Source organism: Diceros bicornis, chromosome 22, assembly GCF_020826845.1.
Source record: "Diceros bicornis minor isolate mBicDic1 chromosome 22, mDicBic1.mat.cur, whole genome shotgun sequence".
In the NCBI taxonomy this organism is placed as follows: Eukaryota; Metazoa; Chordata; class Mammalia; order Perissodactyla; family Rhinocerotidae; genus Diceros; species Diceros bicornis.
In genome coordinates, this window is record NC_080761.1 from 23405134 (window position 1) to 23421101 (window position 15968).

At 38.9% G+C, this 15968-nt stretch overlaps 1 protein-coding gene across 1 annotated transcript in view; it reads right to left on the reverse strand.

Annotated features, from left to right (window-relative positions):
* CFAP95 (cilia and flagella associated protein 95) overlaps positions 1 to 15720 on the reverse strand; it is a 71319-nt gene extending 55599 nt beyond the window's left edge. Inside the window, exon 1 of the mRNA XM_058565692.1 lies at positions 15443 to 15720. Within this exon, the coding sequence (XP_058421675.1) occupies positions 15443 to 15594 (152 nt within the window). The 5' untranslated portion in view covers positions 15595 to 15720. The remainder of the gene's footprint in view (positions 1 to 15442) is intronic.
* Between the last annotated feature and the right edge of the window lie 248 nt (positions 15721 to 15968).

Sequence of the window (15968 nt, forward strand, 5' to 3'; positions counted from 1 at the left end):
ATGAAGAGGGACTTTCTTTTGCAATGTGTCTCATGCTATATATGATTTGTGCATCTATAACTATGAAATCACAGAATTTGAAGTCTAAACTGCACTAAAAAAAAACCATTTGATAGAGACAGATAAGTGAAGTCATTTTCTTCACGCAACATATACTGAGTGGCATGTAAGTAAGACCCATCATTATTATGAATTTTCTTCATAGAAAATCTTCAAAATCAGGAGGCCCTATGCAAAATATTGGGAGGAAACAAAAGGAATATAGCAAGGGGAGCCTTTGTCTGCCTTAGCTTAAATGTTAAGTAAACATTGTCAGTCTGATTAACTGCCAAACGCATGACTTTGAAAACAGCTGAAGAGACACGTATTAAATAAGGTGACACTATATTGATTATCCCACCTGGGAGACTTAGAGGGAAATAAAGTACTAAGTACACTGGAAATGGTGAAAACCAGGACTGTCCGGGCCACATCAGGATCAGGACACTCTGTTACCCTATGTTTCAACAACTGGATCTCAATTATTTTCAAATCCTAGGATACTTCTCAGGGTTTCTTTGATCCTCCCCTCCAAAAGCAGCTTATATTGACTGGCTAAAGACACTCTGTGTAGTGGAAGAGTAGGACTGAAGAAAGACAGAGTTTTTAAAATGTATTATATATATATTAGTAATTACTGTAGTCCAAAGAACATCTTGACAGTATATCTGGCATGAATGGTATGAAGACCAGTTTGCCTCCCTGCAAAACAAAAGCAAACACCTGATTACCTGTGTAAGCTCCTATCCCTATAGTCTTAATATTGTCAGTTAAATAATTTGAATTAATTAGTCTAGAAATAACATCAAAAGATTATATTATGCAGATTCCTCAAAAAATTAAAAATAGAAATATCTTATGATCCAGCTATCCCACTTCTGGGTATTTATCCAAAGAACTTGAAATCAACAATCCAAAGAGGCTTATGCACCCCTATTTTCATTGTAGTATTTTTCATTATAGCCAAGAAGGAAGCAACCCGTGTCCATTGACAGATGAATGGATAAAGAAGATGTGGTATATATATACAATGGAATACAACTCAGCTATAAAAAAGACAAAATTGTCCCATTTGCAACAAATGGATGGACCTGGAGGGTATTATGTTAAGTGAAATAAGCCAGACAGAGAAAGACAAACACTGTATGACTCATATGTGGAATATAAACTAACACACGGACAGAGAGAACAGTTTGGTGGTTACCAGGGGGAAGGGAGTTGGGGGGTGGGCACAAGGGGTGAAGGGGTGCATTTATATGATAACTGACAAATAATAATGTACAAGTAGAATCTCACAATGTTATAAACTATTATGACATCAATTAAAAAGTAAAAAATTAATTAATTTTAAAAAGATTATATTATGTGAGCTTAAGGTCCATTTAATGCACACTTCTGCGAGCAATGCATATTGAGTAGATAATACAAGGTTCCTTAGTTTCAAAGCAATTCATTTAATTCACATTAGAAACAAATGAACAAGACTTTCTTCATGAATAGAATCTAGAGTTAAAACACTCTTCCATTACGAACACAGCTACACGAATGAGTATTTTTTCCATTTCTTCCTAGAAGTCATTCAAAAGCAGCAAAGGAAATGGAAAAATTAAAAGCAAGCTAAATTTTTGGCAAAGTTGGAAGTTATAGTTCCCAGATTACAGCATGTGTAAAAGCTATCGTAAGCAGCCAACACCCAGCGGAAGACAAGTGGAAGAGGTGAAGACAAGAGGCTGTAGCAAGAAATCTCAGTAATGAGATTGCCCAGAGGTGGGAACTCGCACAGTGCCAGCCAAATTACATTTCCATGGTTACGCCGATAAACTCTTTCACTGAAAACAGTGGAAAATGCTAGATAAAATATACATTTTTTAATTCCAACGCATTTAAAGTATTTAAGAGCTGAAAATCCAGTGGAGAATTTCCAGGCCAATTTTTAGATGAAAGCCTGTAACCAAAGGTGTAAGTAGAACTTCAAAACACCAAATCTGCTGATGTCCTTGGGGTGTTTGCCAACATTGCACATGGGCAATGGTTTCAGGGCTAGAGGGATGAAAGACTAGCCCTAGAGCCTACCTAGGAGGGGAGTTTTATAAAAAGGTCTTCTATATGTGATAGACATTGTGTTCCCCAATACAATTACTCCTTCTTTCCCGGGAATACAGAGGTTAAAATTCCTAGCTCCCTTGCAGTTAGTGGGGCCATTTGACTAGTTCTGGCCAATAAAGTATATACGAGCAGAAATGATATGTGTCATTTCTGGGCTAAGACAGCAAAAGCTCTTGTATAATTCTCGACTCTTTCTTCCCCTGCCAGAGCAATTGATGACTTTCTAGATGACAGAGCCTCAATCAGCCTGAGTCCCAGAGTATCTATGTAGAGCGCCCACCGCCTACCAAAAATTTACAGTGGACTTTGTGTGAGTAGGAAATAAACCTTTATGTGTTAAGCTCCTGAGATCTTTGGAGCGTTGGTTATCACAGATTAAGCCTAGCCTATTCCAGCATAGAAATTAGTACCAGAAGTGGGGTGGGTGCTATGTAACAAAAATCTAAAATATATGGCATTGGCTAAAGGCCAGGCAAAGACAACAGGAAACTGATATCAGAGGCTGGAAAGGCCAAACATTTGATAGCCCTAGTAGGTGAAGAGTCAAATCATGTTCCCAGTGAGATTGGGAAAGAGACTAGAAAACAATGTGTTAGTTCTATGTGTGAATTTCTATTGACAATTGTTTTTGCCAAGATATCTAAAAAAGAGAGAGATGAGGCCGGCCTGGTGGCATAGTGGTTAAGTTCACGTGCTCCGCTTCGGCGGCCCGGGGTTCACGGGTTCAGATCCTGGGCACGGACCTATGCACTGCTTATCAAGCCATGCTGTGGCAGCGTCCCATATAAAGTAGAGGAAGATGGGCACGGATGTTAGCCCAGGGCCAATCTTCCTCAGCAAAAAGAGGACTGGCAACAGATGGGCACGGATGTTCGCTCAGGGCTAATCTTCCTCACAAAAAAAAAAAAAGAGAGAGAGAGAGAATTTCAGGAAATTGGCTGGTTTACAAGAAGATAAAGGGAAATGAGAGATTCCAGAAATTTGGGGCCTTGAAATGTTAAAAGAGTCAACAACTTTTAGATTTCAAATGGTAAGACAGAAAATTGAGAAAGACGTTTTTTGAGACCAAGTTCCACTAAAGCTTAGCCCTGCAGCAAATTTCATCCTACTGTTAGACCCTCCCAGTGAATTAAGTCGTGTTGGAGCAAGCCAGGAATTTGCATTTAAAAATCCTTTAACTGTTCAATATTTAAAATAGCCTTCGACCCCCAAACTTCTGGGAACAAGAAATGAACTGAGAAAGCCGAACAACCCACAGGTGGGCATATTCTACAACATCCACTGCAGATGTGGTCAAGGAGAATAACGGAAAAGAAAAGATCACACAGGGCAGAACCAAGGGACATAGACAGCAATGGAAAAGGAAGTTGCTGCCAGAAAGCAGAATCACGGTCTAATCAGAGAACACTCCCAACACCAATGCTGGGCTCCCTAACAACGTCTGCCCAACAGGATTAAGAATGACTATGGACAAATGATAGCCCTGTCACTGCTATCTTTCCTCTTTCTGGTGAGACGCTTATTACAGTTATCTTGTTCCTGTCCCCCCTTTGTATATTGGGTATATGGAGATGGAGCAGAAAATGTCTTTTTGCTTTATAGGTTTTTGAACCAAGTAGAGCCACAGCTAGACTTGGTAGAGACACAATAGCATAACATGTGGAGATCTTGGACTTTTGACCTGTGACCAGACAGAATTAAGGTCATTTTCCTTGGGCAAATGGGTGAACATAGTGCATTCAGAGAGAGTGAAACCAATATTTGTTGACCTGCCTAAAGAATACAACTTCAAGTGCACATGGCACTTCCAAAAAAAATATTTGGATATGTGGAAAGATAGAAATGACAATGCAATAAAACTAGAAATTCATAACACACTTTTTTAAGAGATCCTTCTTCAATTTGGAAATATTTAAAGAGTTTATCAAATAACTCTTAAATCAAAGATCAATACAAATTTCTCAAAATGAATTTCTCAAAAATACCAGTAAATGGAAAAACCACTTACAAGAATCCATAGAATATAGCTAAAGCAGTACCCAGAGAAAAATTCAAAGCTTTAAGTACTCATATCAATAAAAATGAAATAATTAAAATAAAAAAAATCTATTTCAAAAACATAGAAAAAGAACAAACAAGCCAAAAGAAATCAGAATGATAGAATAATTCAAGATAAAGGCAGAATTAAGTTAGAAAACAGAATAAATGAATAAGGAAGCAAAATAGACAAACTCCTATCTAAAAAATAAAAAAAAAAGGCAGGAGGAGATACAAACAAGATAGAAAGATATACTATCCACACAATGGAATAATACCAGGCAAAAAAAAGAAATGAAGTACTGATAAATGCTACAACATGGACGAACCTTGAAAACATTATGCCAAGTAAAAGAAACTAGTCGCAAATGACCATATATTATATGATTCCATTTATATGAAATGTCCAGAATAGGCAAATCTATAGGGACAGAAAGTGGATTGGTGGTTGCCTAGGGCTCGAGAGCTGGAGGTATTCGGAGCTAATGGCTAAAGGGAGCAAGGTTATTTTGGGGTTAATAAAAATGTCCTAAAATCAATTGTGTTGATGGATGTACAACTCTGTGAATATACTAAAAGCCATTGAATTATACACTTTAAAAGGGTGATTTGTATAGTATGTGAATTATATCTTAACAAAGTTGTTAAAAAATAGGGTATAACCATCAAAATAGAAGAAAAAATTTTAAATCATTATAGACTACTTTCCATAACTCTATGCAAGTATATTTGGATGACATACATGACTTTCGAAGGAAAACAATTTACCAAAATTGTCCTCAGTAAGACAAAAAGTCTAAACAGACAATTTCCAAAGAAGAAATAGAGAAAGTTGTCAAAGAACAAAGTTACTCCCTAAAGCAGTACTAGGACCAGATGGTTTTATAGCAGGAGGAAATTTCTGATTTATGCCTGAATGTCTAGCAGGACATTTGACACACCTTGACTTGTTCACTTGTCAGAGGTACATTGGCATGAGTGGCAACAGTGGGACCTATAGTGACTCGCACTACATTCACTACACTGAATTTGACATAAGTGTAAGCTAACCAGAGGTAGCCTTTCCAAATTATTTATATTTATTATGGGCTTGTTTAACACATAAAAAAGTTCCAACTAAGAAAACATGCAATCTATCCAGACTAAATTTTTCTAATAATTCACACAACACACATACTTATTCTATTGAGGTCTAGGTAGAAGGCCGCAATATCTTAATCCCTAGGAGACTGCCTGCAGTGAAATTTTGGTTGCTTTGATAGCATACACCCCTACAATGAAAGCAGGTGCCACTGAGCTCTGAAATCTCAGGATTCTTGTACAGTCATGTGTGAGGAATTCCTTTTCTGTGACTGGATCTATTAGCGGTTTTGCTGTTTACACCATTACTATGAAGGGCCATATGCAAACTAGTTAACCTGAATGTGTTGGCCCTATATACATGTTAGGTCTGCTATCTCCACCTATCTGGCTGTAGGTTTATGAATACGTAAATTAGGCATCACATAGCTAGATGGATAAATGCTGTTAAGATGCTGTGGCCACCCCTAGGACTAAGAGTCACAATTCTTGCAATTACACTTTCAGTATCACTATATATCAGTTATTATGTAATAAAAAATGGCCACCTATATTTCAAAACACTCTGGGGGGAAGGGATAAAATCGCCCTCAGCTGAAAACTAACACACCATCTTTAGTTCTCCTTATGGATCCCAGGGACCAGGATAATCTCCTCTATGAAACTTTCCCTGGTCCAACAGGTCTAAATTAAGTGCTCCTCTTGGATGTTCCCAGACCACCCTGCTTATCCCAGTCCTAGCATGCATCACAGCGCATAGTAATTGCTGGGTCAATCCTCCCCATTTCTGTCTCTCAGTAATCTTTGACCTCCTAATACAGGGAGATGTCTTGTTCACTGTCAAATCCCAGAGCCATCAGAGTGCCTGCAACATAGCAATGGCTCAATAAATATATATATATATTTAAATATATATATAATTATTAAATTAAATATTAAATTAAATATATATATATTAAATATATATATTTAAACAAATACCATTCAAAAAAGAGCTCTTTATTTAAAAAGAACATTAAAAAATAAAATAGTAATTTTTTTTAAAAAAAGCTCATTTAATGCTCCTGGCTGAGCATCTTAGTGTTTTTCAAAGTGTTAAAAAAATTGTGACAAGTCATTCATACATTTTAATTCCAAAATATTCTTCCTACCACTTTCTGTAAAAGGAGGCTAAATTCTTTGCACTAAATAAATGACATTATATTAATTCTCCCATTTGATTGAACCTGGAACAATCTGAGTGGAGATCTAACATCTAACATCTGCCATTATATGGCAGAAACATATAATTTTTCTGCCAATTAATTATCTTCGTAAACGCATCAAAACTTAGTTAAATCAAAATAAAGAAAATACATTGTGTGACTAATAACAACTAAAATGTAATTGTATTTCAAAATGAAATAAAGGAAACTAATGAAGATTAGTGTCTATCAAAAACAGTAACACAATACTCAAATTTACTCAGAACTAACTTTTTCAAAGCACCACAAAGATATGTTCAGCTAATTTCTGTTTTCTGCCCATTACTTCTAAGGTCAATTTTTTAAAACTGCATTGGGTGGGTGCTAGTTCAGGGAGGAGGCAGTTTAAAGTCAAAATAACAGCAAATATAGGAAATCTCCAATATATTAATGGGTTATATTCTAAACTTTTGCTATAAAATTGGGTGTTTGGAATTTGGAATTTATCCTCCACTAGAGTAGCTATCTATAGGATATAGTACATACAGCAGACATCTATAGAGTAGGATGGGGTACAGTAGTTATCTATAAGATTGCCAGCCCAGCACTCCTTTCTCCTGGGTATGTCCACCTTGCCCCATGGTTATTGGAGAGCTGCCATATTTCCAACTAACTTTGCCCAGTCAGATGACCCCAAGCAGATACTTGGCCCAGGAATGGACATCTGACCTGGAATTTTTGGATTCTTTAAAACCAACCTTTCTTTATGGCATGAAGATGTAAGATATAAATTCCAGAACTGCAGCAGCCATGTTTACCATAGTCTTCAATGATAAGATGAAGCAGACACACAAAGAGAAGGAGAGAGGAGAAATGAAGCAAGACCTGGTTGCACTTATATCCCTTGTTCCAGTTGTTCCTAAGGTCAAGCTGCAACCTAGCCCTTCTTCTTATCTGGTAATCAACCATTACACAAATATTGTGAGATAATTCATTCTCTTACTTCCTTAGGTTAACGCAAACTGAGTATCTGTCATTTGCAACCAAGAGAAGTCTTACCAGTACACCCAGAAAATGGTACCAATGGGGTGGCTTCCCAGGCCAACTCAGAGAAGTATATCTAACAATACTAGTTCTAGTGCTATTAAACACCCTCAGCTTGGGTATCCTGGTGTCCATAGACTGAACCTCTCCTTATTAAAATGTCACCAAGCCCCACATTCTTCTTATCTCCTCCCTCACTCCCCACACCCTTACCTAGCAAAGGAACACCAGTGAGATAGGAGAAAGAAAGCTTGGTGAAAAAGTACTTGTGACTATCCATGAAAGGAAAGACTATAGCAGCAATATGATGAGGAGGGGGCTCTGGTGGCTCCTGTGGCCCAGGTAGGAGATAGTCCCAAGGGCAGGGAGTTGGCTCAGGCAGAGATACTTATATACAGCAATGATCTGTCCTAACCCAAGTGTGCCCACGTGGGGAAATGCCTGGCCTGTAATACTCTGTCTTACAAGGGTTCATCTTGCAAGCAAAACTGTTTTATTTTGGCTAACACCAGTTAAGTTGAGCAAAACCTCACACAAAGGTCAAGGCACAACAATTCTATAACCACTGATTTTCAGAAAAAGAATTCAATTAGAATTTCATAAGAGAGAATAGCATTGAAAGAAAAATGTAGTCAGGGCAAAAGGATGAAGAGTCTCCTGGATTCATCTTTAAAAATAGAAAATAAGGTGCTTCCCCCCCAAAACTACTACATTCAAAAGCATTTGTGAGTATGTGCGTATGCTGAGAAATAAGAATGTAGGACTAGATTAAAAATAACCATGGCGTAGGATCTACCATTATAGAACCCAGACAAGAATGAAAAGGTGGTTAAACCAAGTGAATGTGAATAGCATCATCCTTTTTACCCAAGATAAACTAGCAATTAAAAAGATATTTTAAAAAGACTCATAATAAACCGTGAAGAGTGACTCAGACTCTGAAAAAGATGAAGTATTGTGTTTAAATTCTGAGCCTTTAGAGAATGTTTGCTTCAGGGGAGAAGTTATAGAAAATGATATCAAAATTTTTTAAGTAATTTTACTTTATTCTTTTTATGAAAATAGTACATGTTCCTTATGGAAAATATAGAAGTCGCAAAGAGAAAAAAAGAAAAGGACAAATGATCCATAAATCCACCATTCAGTAATAAATATTTTGTGTTATATGGTGTATATCATCCTTTCAGTCTCTTTTCAATGCATATAGACACATTTTTTAACAAGAGAATCCATTACATGCTAATTGTTTTTTACTTATTTATAGTGAGATTCTATTTTCAAATGTTAATCTTTGCACATTTCTTTACTAAACTCCTTTAAAATAACCTTTGCTCCAATAAATCAGAGGCATCCACATTTACCTTGGGAAGAATTAAGACTGCTTTGCCAAAAATGTGAAGAAAAATAAAGCATTGCTGATTAACTTCTAACAACATGGAATTTTTGAGTTCCCAGTGAGAAATTTTTCTTGCAAGTCAGGCATTGCTGAGAAATGAAGGTCTAAATTTCTTAAGTTTCTATTAACAACAAGATCTAGAAACTCCCACACACGGCACAGGTGGAGTGATCTTATAATTTATCTTTTAAAGAAGGACACTTTAGAAAATGAAAGATGGGCTTTTAAGAAGTCTCAGGCCAAGGGGGGGAAACTATCTTGAGCAAACCAGGACACACGCTCATCGTCTCTACAGAGCATTAGACGGAAGCCAAGTTGAGTGTCAGTGGGCCAGCCACAGGGCTGCCATGTTGAGGGATGAGGTGCCTTTACCACAGGGGCTGTAGGGTCACCAGCCCCTCACCGGGATCTGTAGTGCCAGAGAGACAAAGTGGAACTGAGTCTGTAAGCAAAGACATCAGGTCCTTAACAAACCAAGTGTATTAGTCGCAAATTCACCAGCAGCAGGCATAGCAGCTGGACAAAAGATGAGGTGAGCAAGCACAAGGACCCACACATAGATCCAGGGGTCTCACCCCACCCCCCACCAAAATATCACATAACCTCAGGCCCTCACACACATAGATGCCACTGGGGAAGGAGAAGGTGGAGGAGGAAGGACTCAGACAGAGTGGGCACCGTTCTGAAAGAGGCTATTTTAACCTAAAACAAGCTTTTGAAACTCAATGAGCCAGAGATACCCTTTAATTGGCATGTTTGAATTTTTCTCTAGCAACCAACAGTTGAAAAGCTATGAGAATCAGTTTTAGAAAATAAATTTTATATATGCATTTGAACTGTATGCAAATTTCTAATTCTGCTACCCACCAGATAGTGAATATATTTCCATGACGTTGGTCTACTATTACATCATCTAAAACAGTCACATGATATTATAATTTAGAAGGTTTTTTAAGTATGAGTTCAGAAATAAAAATATCCCTTTAAAGTATAAATATCATCAGTCCCTATAGTAACTCAAAATCTCCTTAGTACCTGTCAGTCCCTGGTGGTAAGTCACGCACTGCAACTAGGAAAAGCACAAGTTTAGCTCCCGTTTTTAAATTCCTTATCATTCAAATCAGAAGTCTAACGCATTATACCCTTCCAAGCTCACTTATACAGAGGAGACCAAACACGCTTCCAAGCTCACTTATACAGAGGAGACCAAACACGCTTCAGCGTCATCCTGTTGCATCAGGATCATGGCTCTGAAAACAACGCTGGCTTTATTACAGATGTGTGCTAGCCTGTAGTTTTTTACCTCAGGGTCTTTTTTTTTTTTTTTTAAAGATTTTATTTATTTATTCTTTTCCCCCCAAAGACCCAGTAGATAGTTGTATGTCATAGCTGCACATCCTTCTAGTTGATGTATGTGGGACGCGGCCTCAGCATGGCCGGAGAAGCAGTGCGTCGGTGCGCGCCCGGGATCCGAACCCGGGCCGCCAGCAGCTGAGCGCGCGCACTTAACCACTAAGCCATGGTTAGTGGTTTTTAATGTATAAAATACAGGGCCCCGTCCTGCAGTGCCTTTTTGGGTTCCTGTGTGTGATCTTTCTACCTGCTCATCTGTTCATTTCTTTGATAAACATTAATTAAGCACCCACTGTGTTCTTACCCCTTGTCCTGAAGCTTGCTCTTCTCACTTCTCATTATTGACCAAAAAAGCCTCTTTAAAGTCTCTTCCCTCCCCTCTTGAAATTCTATGCTGTGTGTATGGAAATCACACAACCAATGTATAAAATGTGCAGAAAATAAGAGTTAATAAGCTTTTGATTGAGGGCCTGAGTTGTTAAAGGTAGAAGGATGGAGGCTTGATGGGAGGGGAAGCATTTATGGATTTCAGCAAAGGGGCCTACTATAACGTGGTTACTAAGAGGCTTTCTTTTTTTTCTTTGCCTTTTCATCTTGGTGTTTGAGTGTGTGTTGGAGATATGAGGAGATGGGATTACTGACTAGCAAAGATCTATACAACTCTAGCTTGGTCCTCAGTGATGGGAAGGACTCTAAATACTTCCAGGTTAGTCCCCAAAAAAGTTGCTAGTTAAATACAGGAAGAATGATACAGCAAATGAGAAAACTCATCTCTATTTTCTATTTAAGTACACTAATAACATCCTGGTGCCTTGAAACCGGGTTCTCCTCTGAATGTGGAGTACCTTAAGTACATCTGAACTCTTGGTTCAAACAGCACAATAGGGTGTAAGTCTGAAAAGGTTCAGAAAGCTCTTTAATTTTTTTCCCCCTCCCAAATGATTTTCTGTAAAAATCTTTAAATCTATGAAGTTTCCTATCCAACAATTATTACCACATTTTATTTTTCTTCCCTTTCCCCTTTACTCTTTCTGTTTTCTTCCTATTATAGGGGTGAGGGGAAAGAGTAAAATGCCCAGGCTATTTAATTTAGGGCTTAGGCAGGAGAGAAAAGTAATCAAAATTTTAAATACATAAAATTAACCTGAGCTTTCAAAACTTTAAGTGTCACTATGGAGACCAGAGCATAAACTGTCTCATGAAGATTCACCCGAATTTTTTTGCTTTAAATTATCACGCATTACCAGATGTCAATTTTGCCAAGGAAGAGATGAGTAAAAATAAATAAATAAAAATATAAGAACTAGCCTCACACCAGAGAATTATTAAGGGCAAGTCTAGTTTGTTCTGGTTCTTAGTATTCCATTATTCCAATGAGTGGGAAGATATCCCAAGAGAATACTTCCCTTCAACTCAGAATTTCTGATGGAACCATCTGCTGACATAGCTCCATAAATGCTACAGGAATTAATAGGGAAAGATAATTTCTAGAAACGGCATCTCTCACTCAGAAGCATCAAGGTGTGATGTAAGTGATATGGCTCTCTATCCACCACTCCAGCTGCAAGGAAGAGATGGCTCCTTGGGCAATGTCTTATCCTAGTAATGGACCAGAGATACCTCTAACAACTATTCTGGGTATATCACTTTATCGTGTCTATTACACATACCTGTTTTTAATATGTGTAGTGAAGTCAGACAGACTTGTATTATACGCCAGATAAAGAGAAACACAGGAATCATCCAAATGTTTAAACTATATAAGCAGAGGTAAGTCAGAATTTCTCCCAGTTAAACTTTATTTTGCAAACCTATAGATATAGTCACTTAATTCATCAAATACTCAGTTGAGAGGCCACCCTAGATGGTAGATGTTCATCGATTAAATAAAAAATCACTAATAAAAGATTAAAATTCAATAAAAGTTTTAATATATAATAAAATAAGGCAATAGAAAGCAAACAATTTTGACCAGAATGCATAAAAACAAAGTGGTCAATGACATTATTCATTTGGAAGTTTATACAACTTGAACTCTATGCAGATTTTTAGGACAGATCTTTGTGACTGGTTGGATATGGAAGGAAAATAAGGATGCCAGCAGCACAGCCAGCTCAGAGAAATGCAGGTGTTTCTCACATTTTACAGTCAATTCTCATTTTTCCCAGTAGTTATGTTCTATAAAGTTGTCACAATTAGCATATACTGAACCATTGCTCCTAGGGGAAATACAGGATTGGGTTCCTATGAGGCTTGGGTCACAACATTTTCATCAACCAATCAATACATAACCTAGTTTTATGTGTGTTTCTGTCTGAAGACACATTATTTAATACATATTGGTGATTCACTGACATTGAACTCACAGCCAACAGTACTATAACTCATGCCTGAAGGAAGCTTATGTAACATATTTTTTTCCATAAGGCACATCATAGTCTTCTCGCACTCAGGAACAATAGACAGCACTTCAGCACTATGCTTGGGGGACATTTTAACAATGAAATCACCAACAAAAAGTGCAAAAAAAGAGGCACTAAATAGACTGTGAAAAGAACACTTGTTTACGGTATGAGAGTTGAAAGAAGGCGGCAGAGTGTCACTTTGCTTGATCTCAACTGGGAACAAACGTGAGATGACTCAAAATTTTTGCCACTGCACATGTCCGCAGATGGCCGGGAAAGTGCTGCAAGTATTGACTGGAGGTTACAAACAAATTTTAGCAAGTAGGTGAATTCGCAAATACAGAATCCACAAATGGGGAGGACCAACTGTATTTGCCAACTACAGAGAACGACTTGTGCTGCTTCTTACTATTCCATTGCACTTGCCTATTCTCTTTTGTCCACCTATAAAGCTCCTAGATTTCCTTTAAAACCCTTCTCAGGAAAACACACACACACACTAACTTCCTCCTCCTGTTACTTTTGCCTCTTATACTCCTCTCTATTTTGCACAAATCAGATTATATTGAATTTATTGACATTCTCCTTTACCGGCCTATGAAATTCCTTAAGGTCAACAGCCACGTCCTAATACACATATATAACCTTTACTGTGCTTACTATGTATTAAAAGGTACTTCACAGACAAGATCTTGTTTAATCTTACAATAATCTATCATCCCCATTTGACAGTTGCAGAAACAGAGGCCTAGAGCAGTTATGTCTGTCACTTGCCATATCTCAAGCTGCAGAGTTGGTATTCAAACCTAGAGCCCAAGCTTTTAACCATTATGTTATCCTAAATAAATAGTATTAGCTACCATATATAATTGACTGCTTACTATGTGCCAGGCATGGTGTTAAATACTTTAAACAAATTATCTCATTGAATCCACTAGATCCAGTTCTGTGTCTCCAACACATAGCAAAGTACATGACATATAAATACTTGTTGGATTGAATTTATTTCTTCTAACTCCCAAACTTTCCTTCTAAAACCAACAGCAAAACTCTCTACATTTACAGCAGTGGCCAGAATAACTTTCAGTGTTATACCACCCTTCTCTCCCACCAAGTTCCTCATCTCCTTCTCATTTGTATTCTTCTGTGGTTTTGCTATTGGTGTCTATGATGTTCACAAGGCAACTTTTCAAAGTATGGTAGTGCAGAAGACAGCAAAAGCACTGTCCACTTGAAAAATATCTCTCTTTAACAATAATTTCTAATGTGGTTTATATCATGACCTAAATCCTTATGGAGTAACAGAATCATGGAAGAGCTAAGCATTTTGCTTGAGAACTGTGAGGTAAGCCCTATATGAAGCTAAAAGATGATTTTCCGTTTCCCAATGTAGCTTTGGATTCCAGTTCTATAGAGTCTCCCAAACTGAGTTCAAAATAGGCAGAGAGCCAGTTTTAGGGATGAGAAGCTAAAGTAGGGGAGTAAGCTTGTGGGAAAGTGAGGAGTAGGCTATAGAAAGTTTGCAAGACAGAAAGTGCAGGGCTCACATACATTACATGAATAAATGGGATCAAGGAAGGCTCAGCCTTAGGGCTAGAGTCAAAATCATTCATCTTCTTTCAAAAGTGAAAGTTTAATGGAGACAAGATTTGAGACTTCTTTTCATCTCTCTCTTTCTGCTCTCTTCCACAGAATATTCCAAATACTCCACAAGTAATTATTGTTAACAGTATAGCCAGGAAAATTGACCCAAAGGACAGAATCCTAACTCCCTTAAAAATCCCCATTTTTCTCCCAGTTATATGTCATGGTTTTGCTATTGGTCACTGCAATATTTAATAAACAAGAGAATCTCTAAGTGAATTCCAAGCCCTAGGTCAAAGGCAGAGGAAGTAAACATCTCCTGGGGCCAGGCAAGAACCTATATGAGTGAAGTTACCAGAGAGAGAACTCTCATCTTGAGCAGCCAGTGCTCAGCTCCAGTACATTCATAATTGTCAGAAGGAATAAAATCCTCTGTTGCTAGGCCTTTCGACTTTTCAAGAGAAGCCATAATCCTGGATTTTTATGTGAAATCTCCTGGTTTTAAATGTGGGCAATTAATTTAAAAGAAAAAATTTAAACACTGCATGCCAAACTATGTCTGTTGGCATTACCCAGAGGGAGACACCAGTTTGCAATCTCTGACTAGAAGAGTCCTAGTAGCCTAGGGGATATTTAGGGACCTCTTTCAAATCGTTCAGTGTGCCTCACCGCCCCCAAGAAATGGCAGTCCTGGAGGCCATCTTCTGAACAAACATCTCCCTCCTGCTGTGCCGCTGGCCTCCTCATGGACCTTGCCTTTTATGAGTTAACACTTGTCTGGCAAAGTGCTTTCCAGGCCTCCGTAAACACGCTCCAGTCCACCCTGTGCATCCGTGATCTGTGGCCTCTGGCTGCAGCAGGTCTTGGTGTGTGCTGAGGAGCCACTCTTGGAGGGCTCTCCTATCTCCTCCTCACTGCCCCAACTCTCACTCCCACCCTCTCCATCTCTCCTTTGAAGATCTGTTTCCCTTTCTTTTCTTTCTCAGTTCCCTCTCTTGTCTCATCTCTTAGTTCCCTCTCTTGTCTCTTTTTCTCACCTCTTCCTTCTTTTTCCTTCTCTCTCTGCTCTGCTCTTCCTCTTTTCTCGTTTTCTTCTTCTGTTTATTCTCTCCTCTCTTCCCTTGTCCTGAGTTACTCTCCTTTCCTCCCCCTACCTCCCCCCAGCCCGTTCCTTCCCTCTCCCAGCACCCGGGAACTGCGGAGAGCTCGCTCACCAGGAATACACCAACACCGGTTTCGAGTATTTCTTGTGATGGGAGCGGAGGGTCAGGGAGCCCTTGCGCTCCAGCAAGTCCGTGGGTCCGAGCTCAAACCAGTGTTGCCCACTGCTGCACCAGTCCTGGCAGGAGCTGTCAGAGCTCTCCATGGCCGCCCTCGAGGTACAGACCTCAGAGGCGTTCCCTCTGCACCTGTCCTGCTCTCCGCGCCGCCAACATCTACGAAGATTCGGCGTCTCTCATCTCCTAAGCAACCTGGGGCGGGGTCAATGGAGGGGCGGATCCTTTAAACCTAATAGCGGTGGTTTCCTACACAGCTTAACTACTGATAAAAAACAAAACAAAACTACACTTTACACTTCCCAGAATGCAATGAGGGGAGTGACCGGGCTGAGTGGAGGGAGAGAGGGAGGGAGGGAGGGAGAGAGGGAGAGAGAGAGGGAGAGAACTGCATCCTGGGATTTGTAGTTTCGCCCGCCACCAGCCTACTCCCCAGAGCGGCTGGGCGGAGGAAACCGGAAGC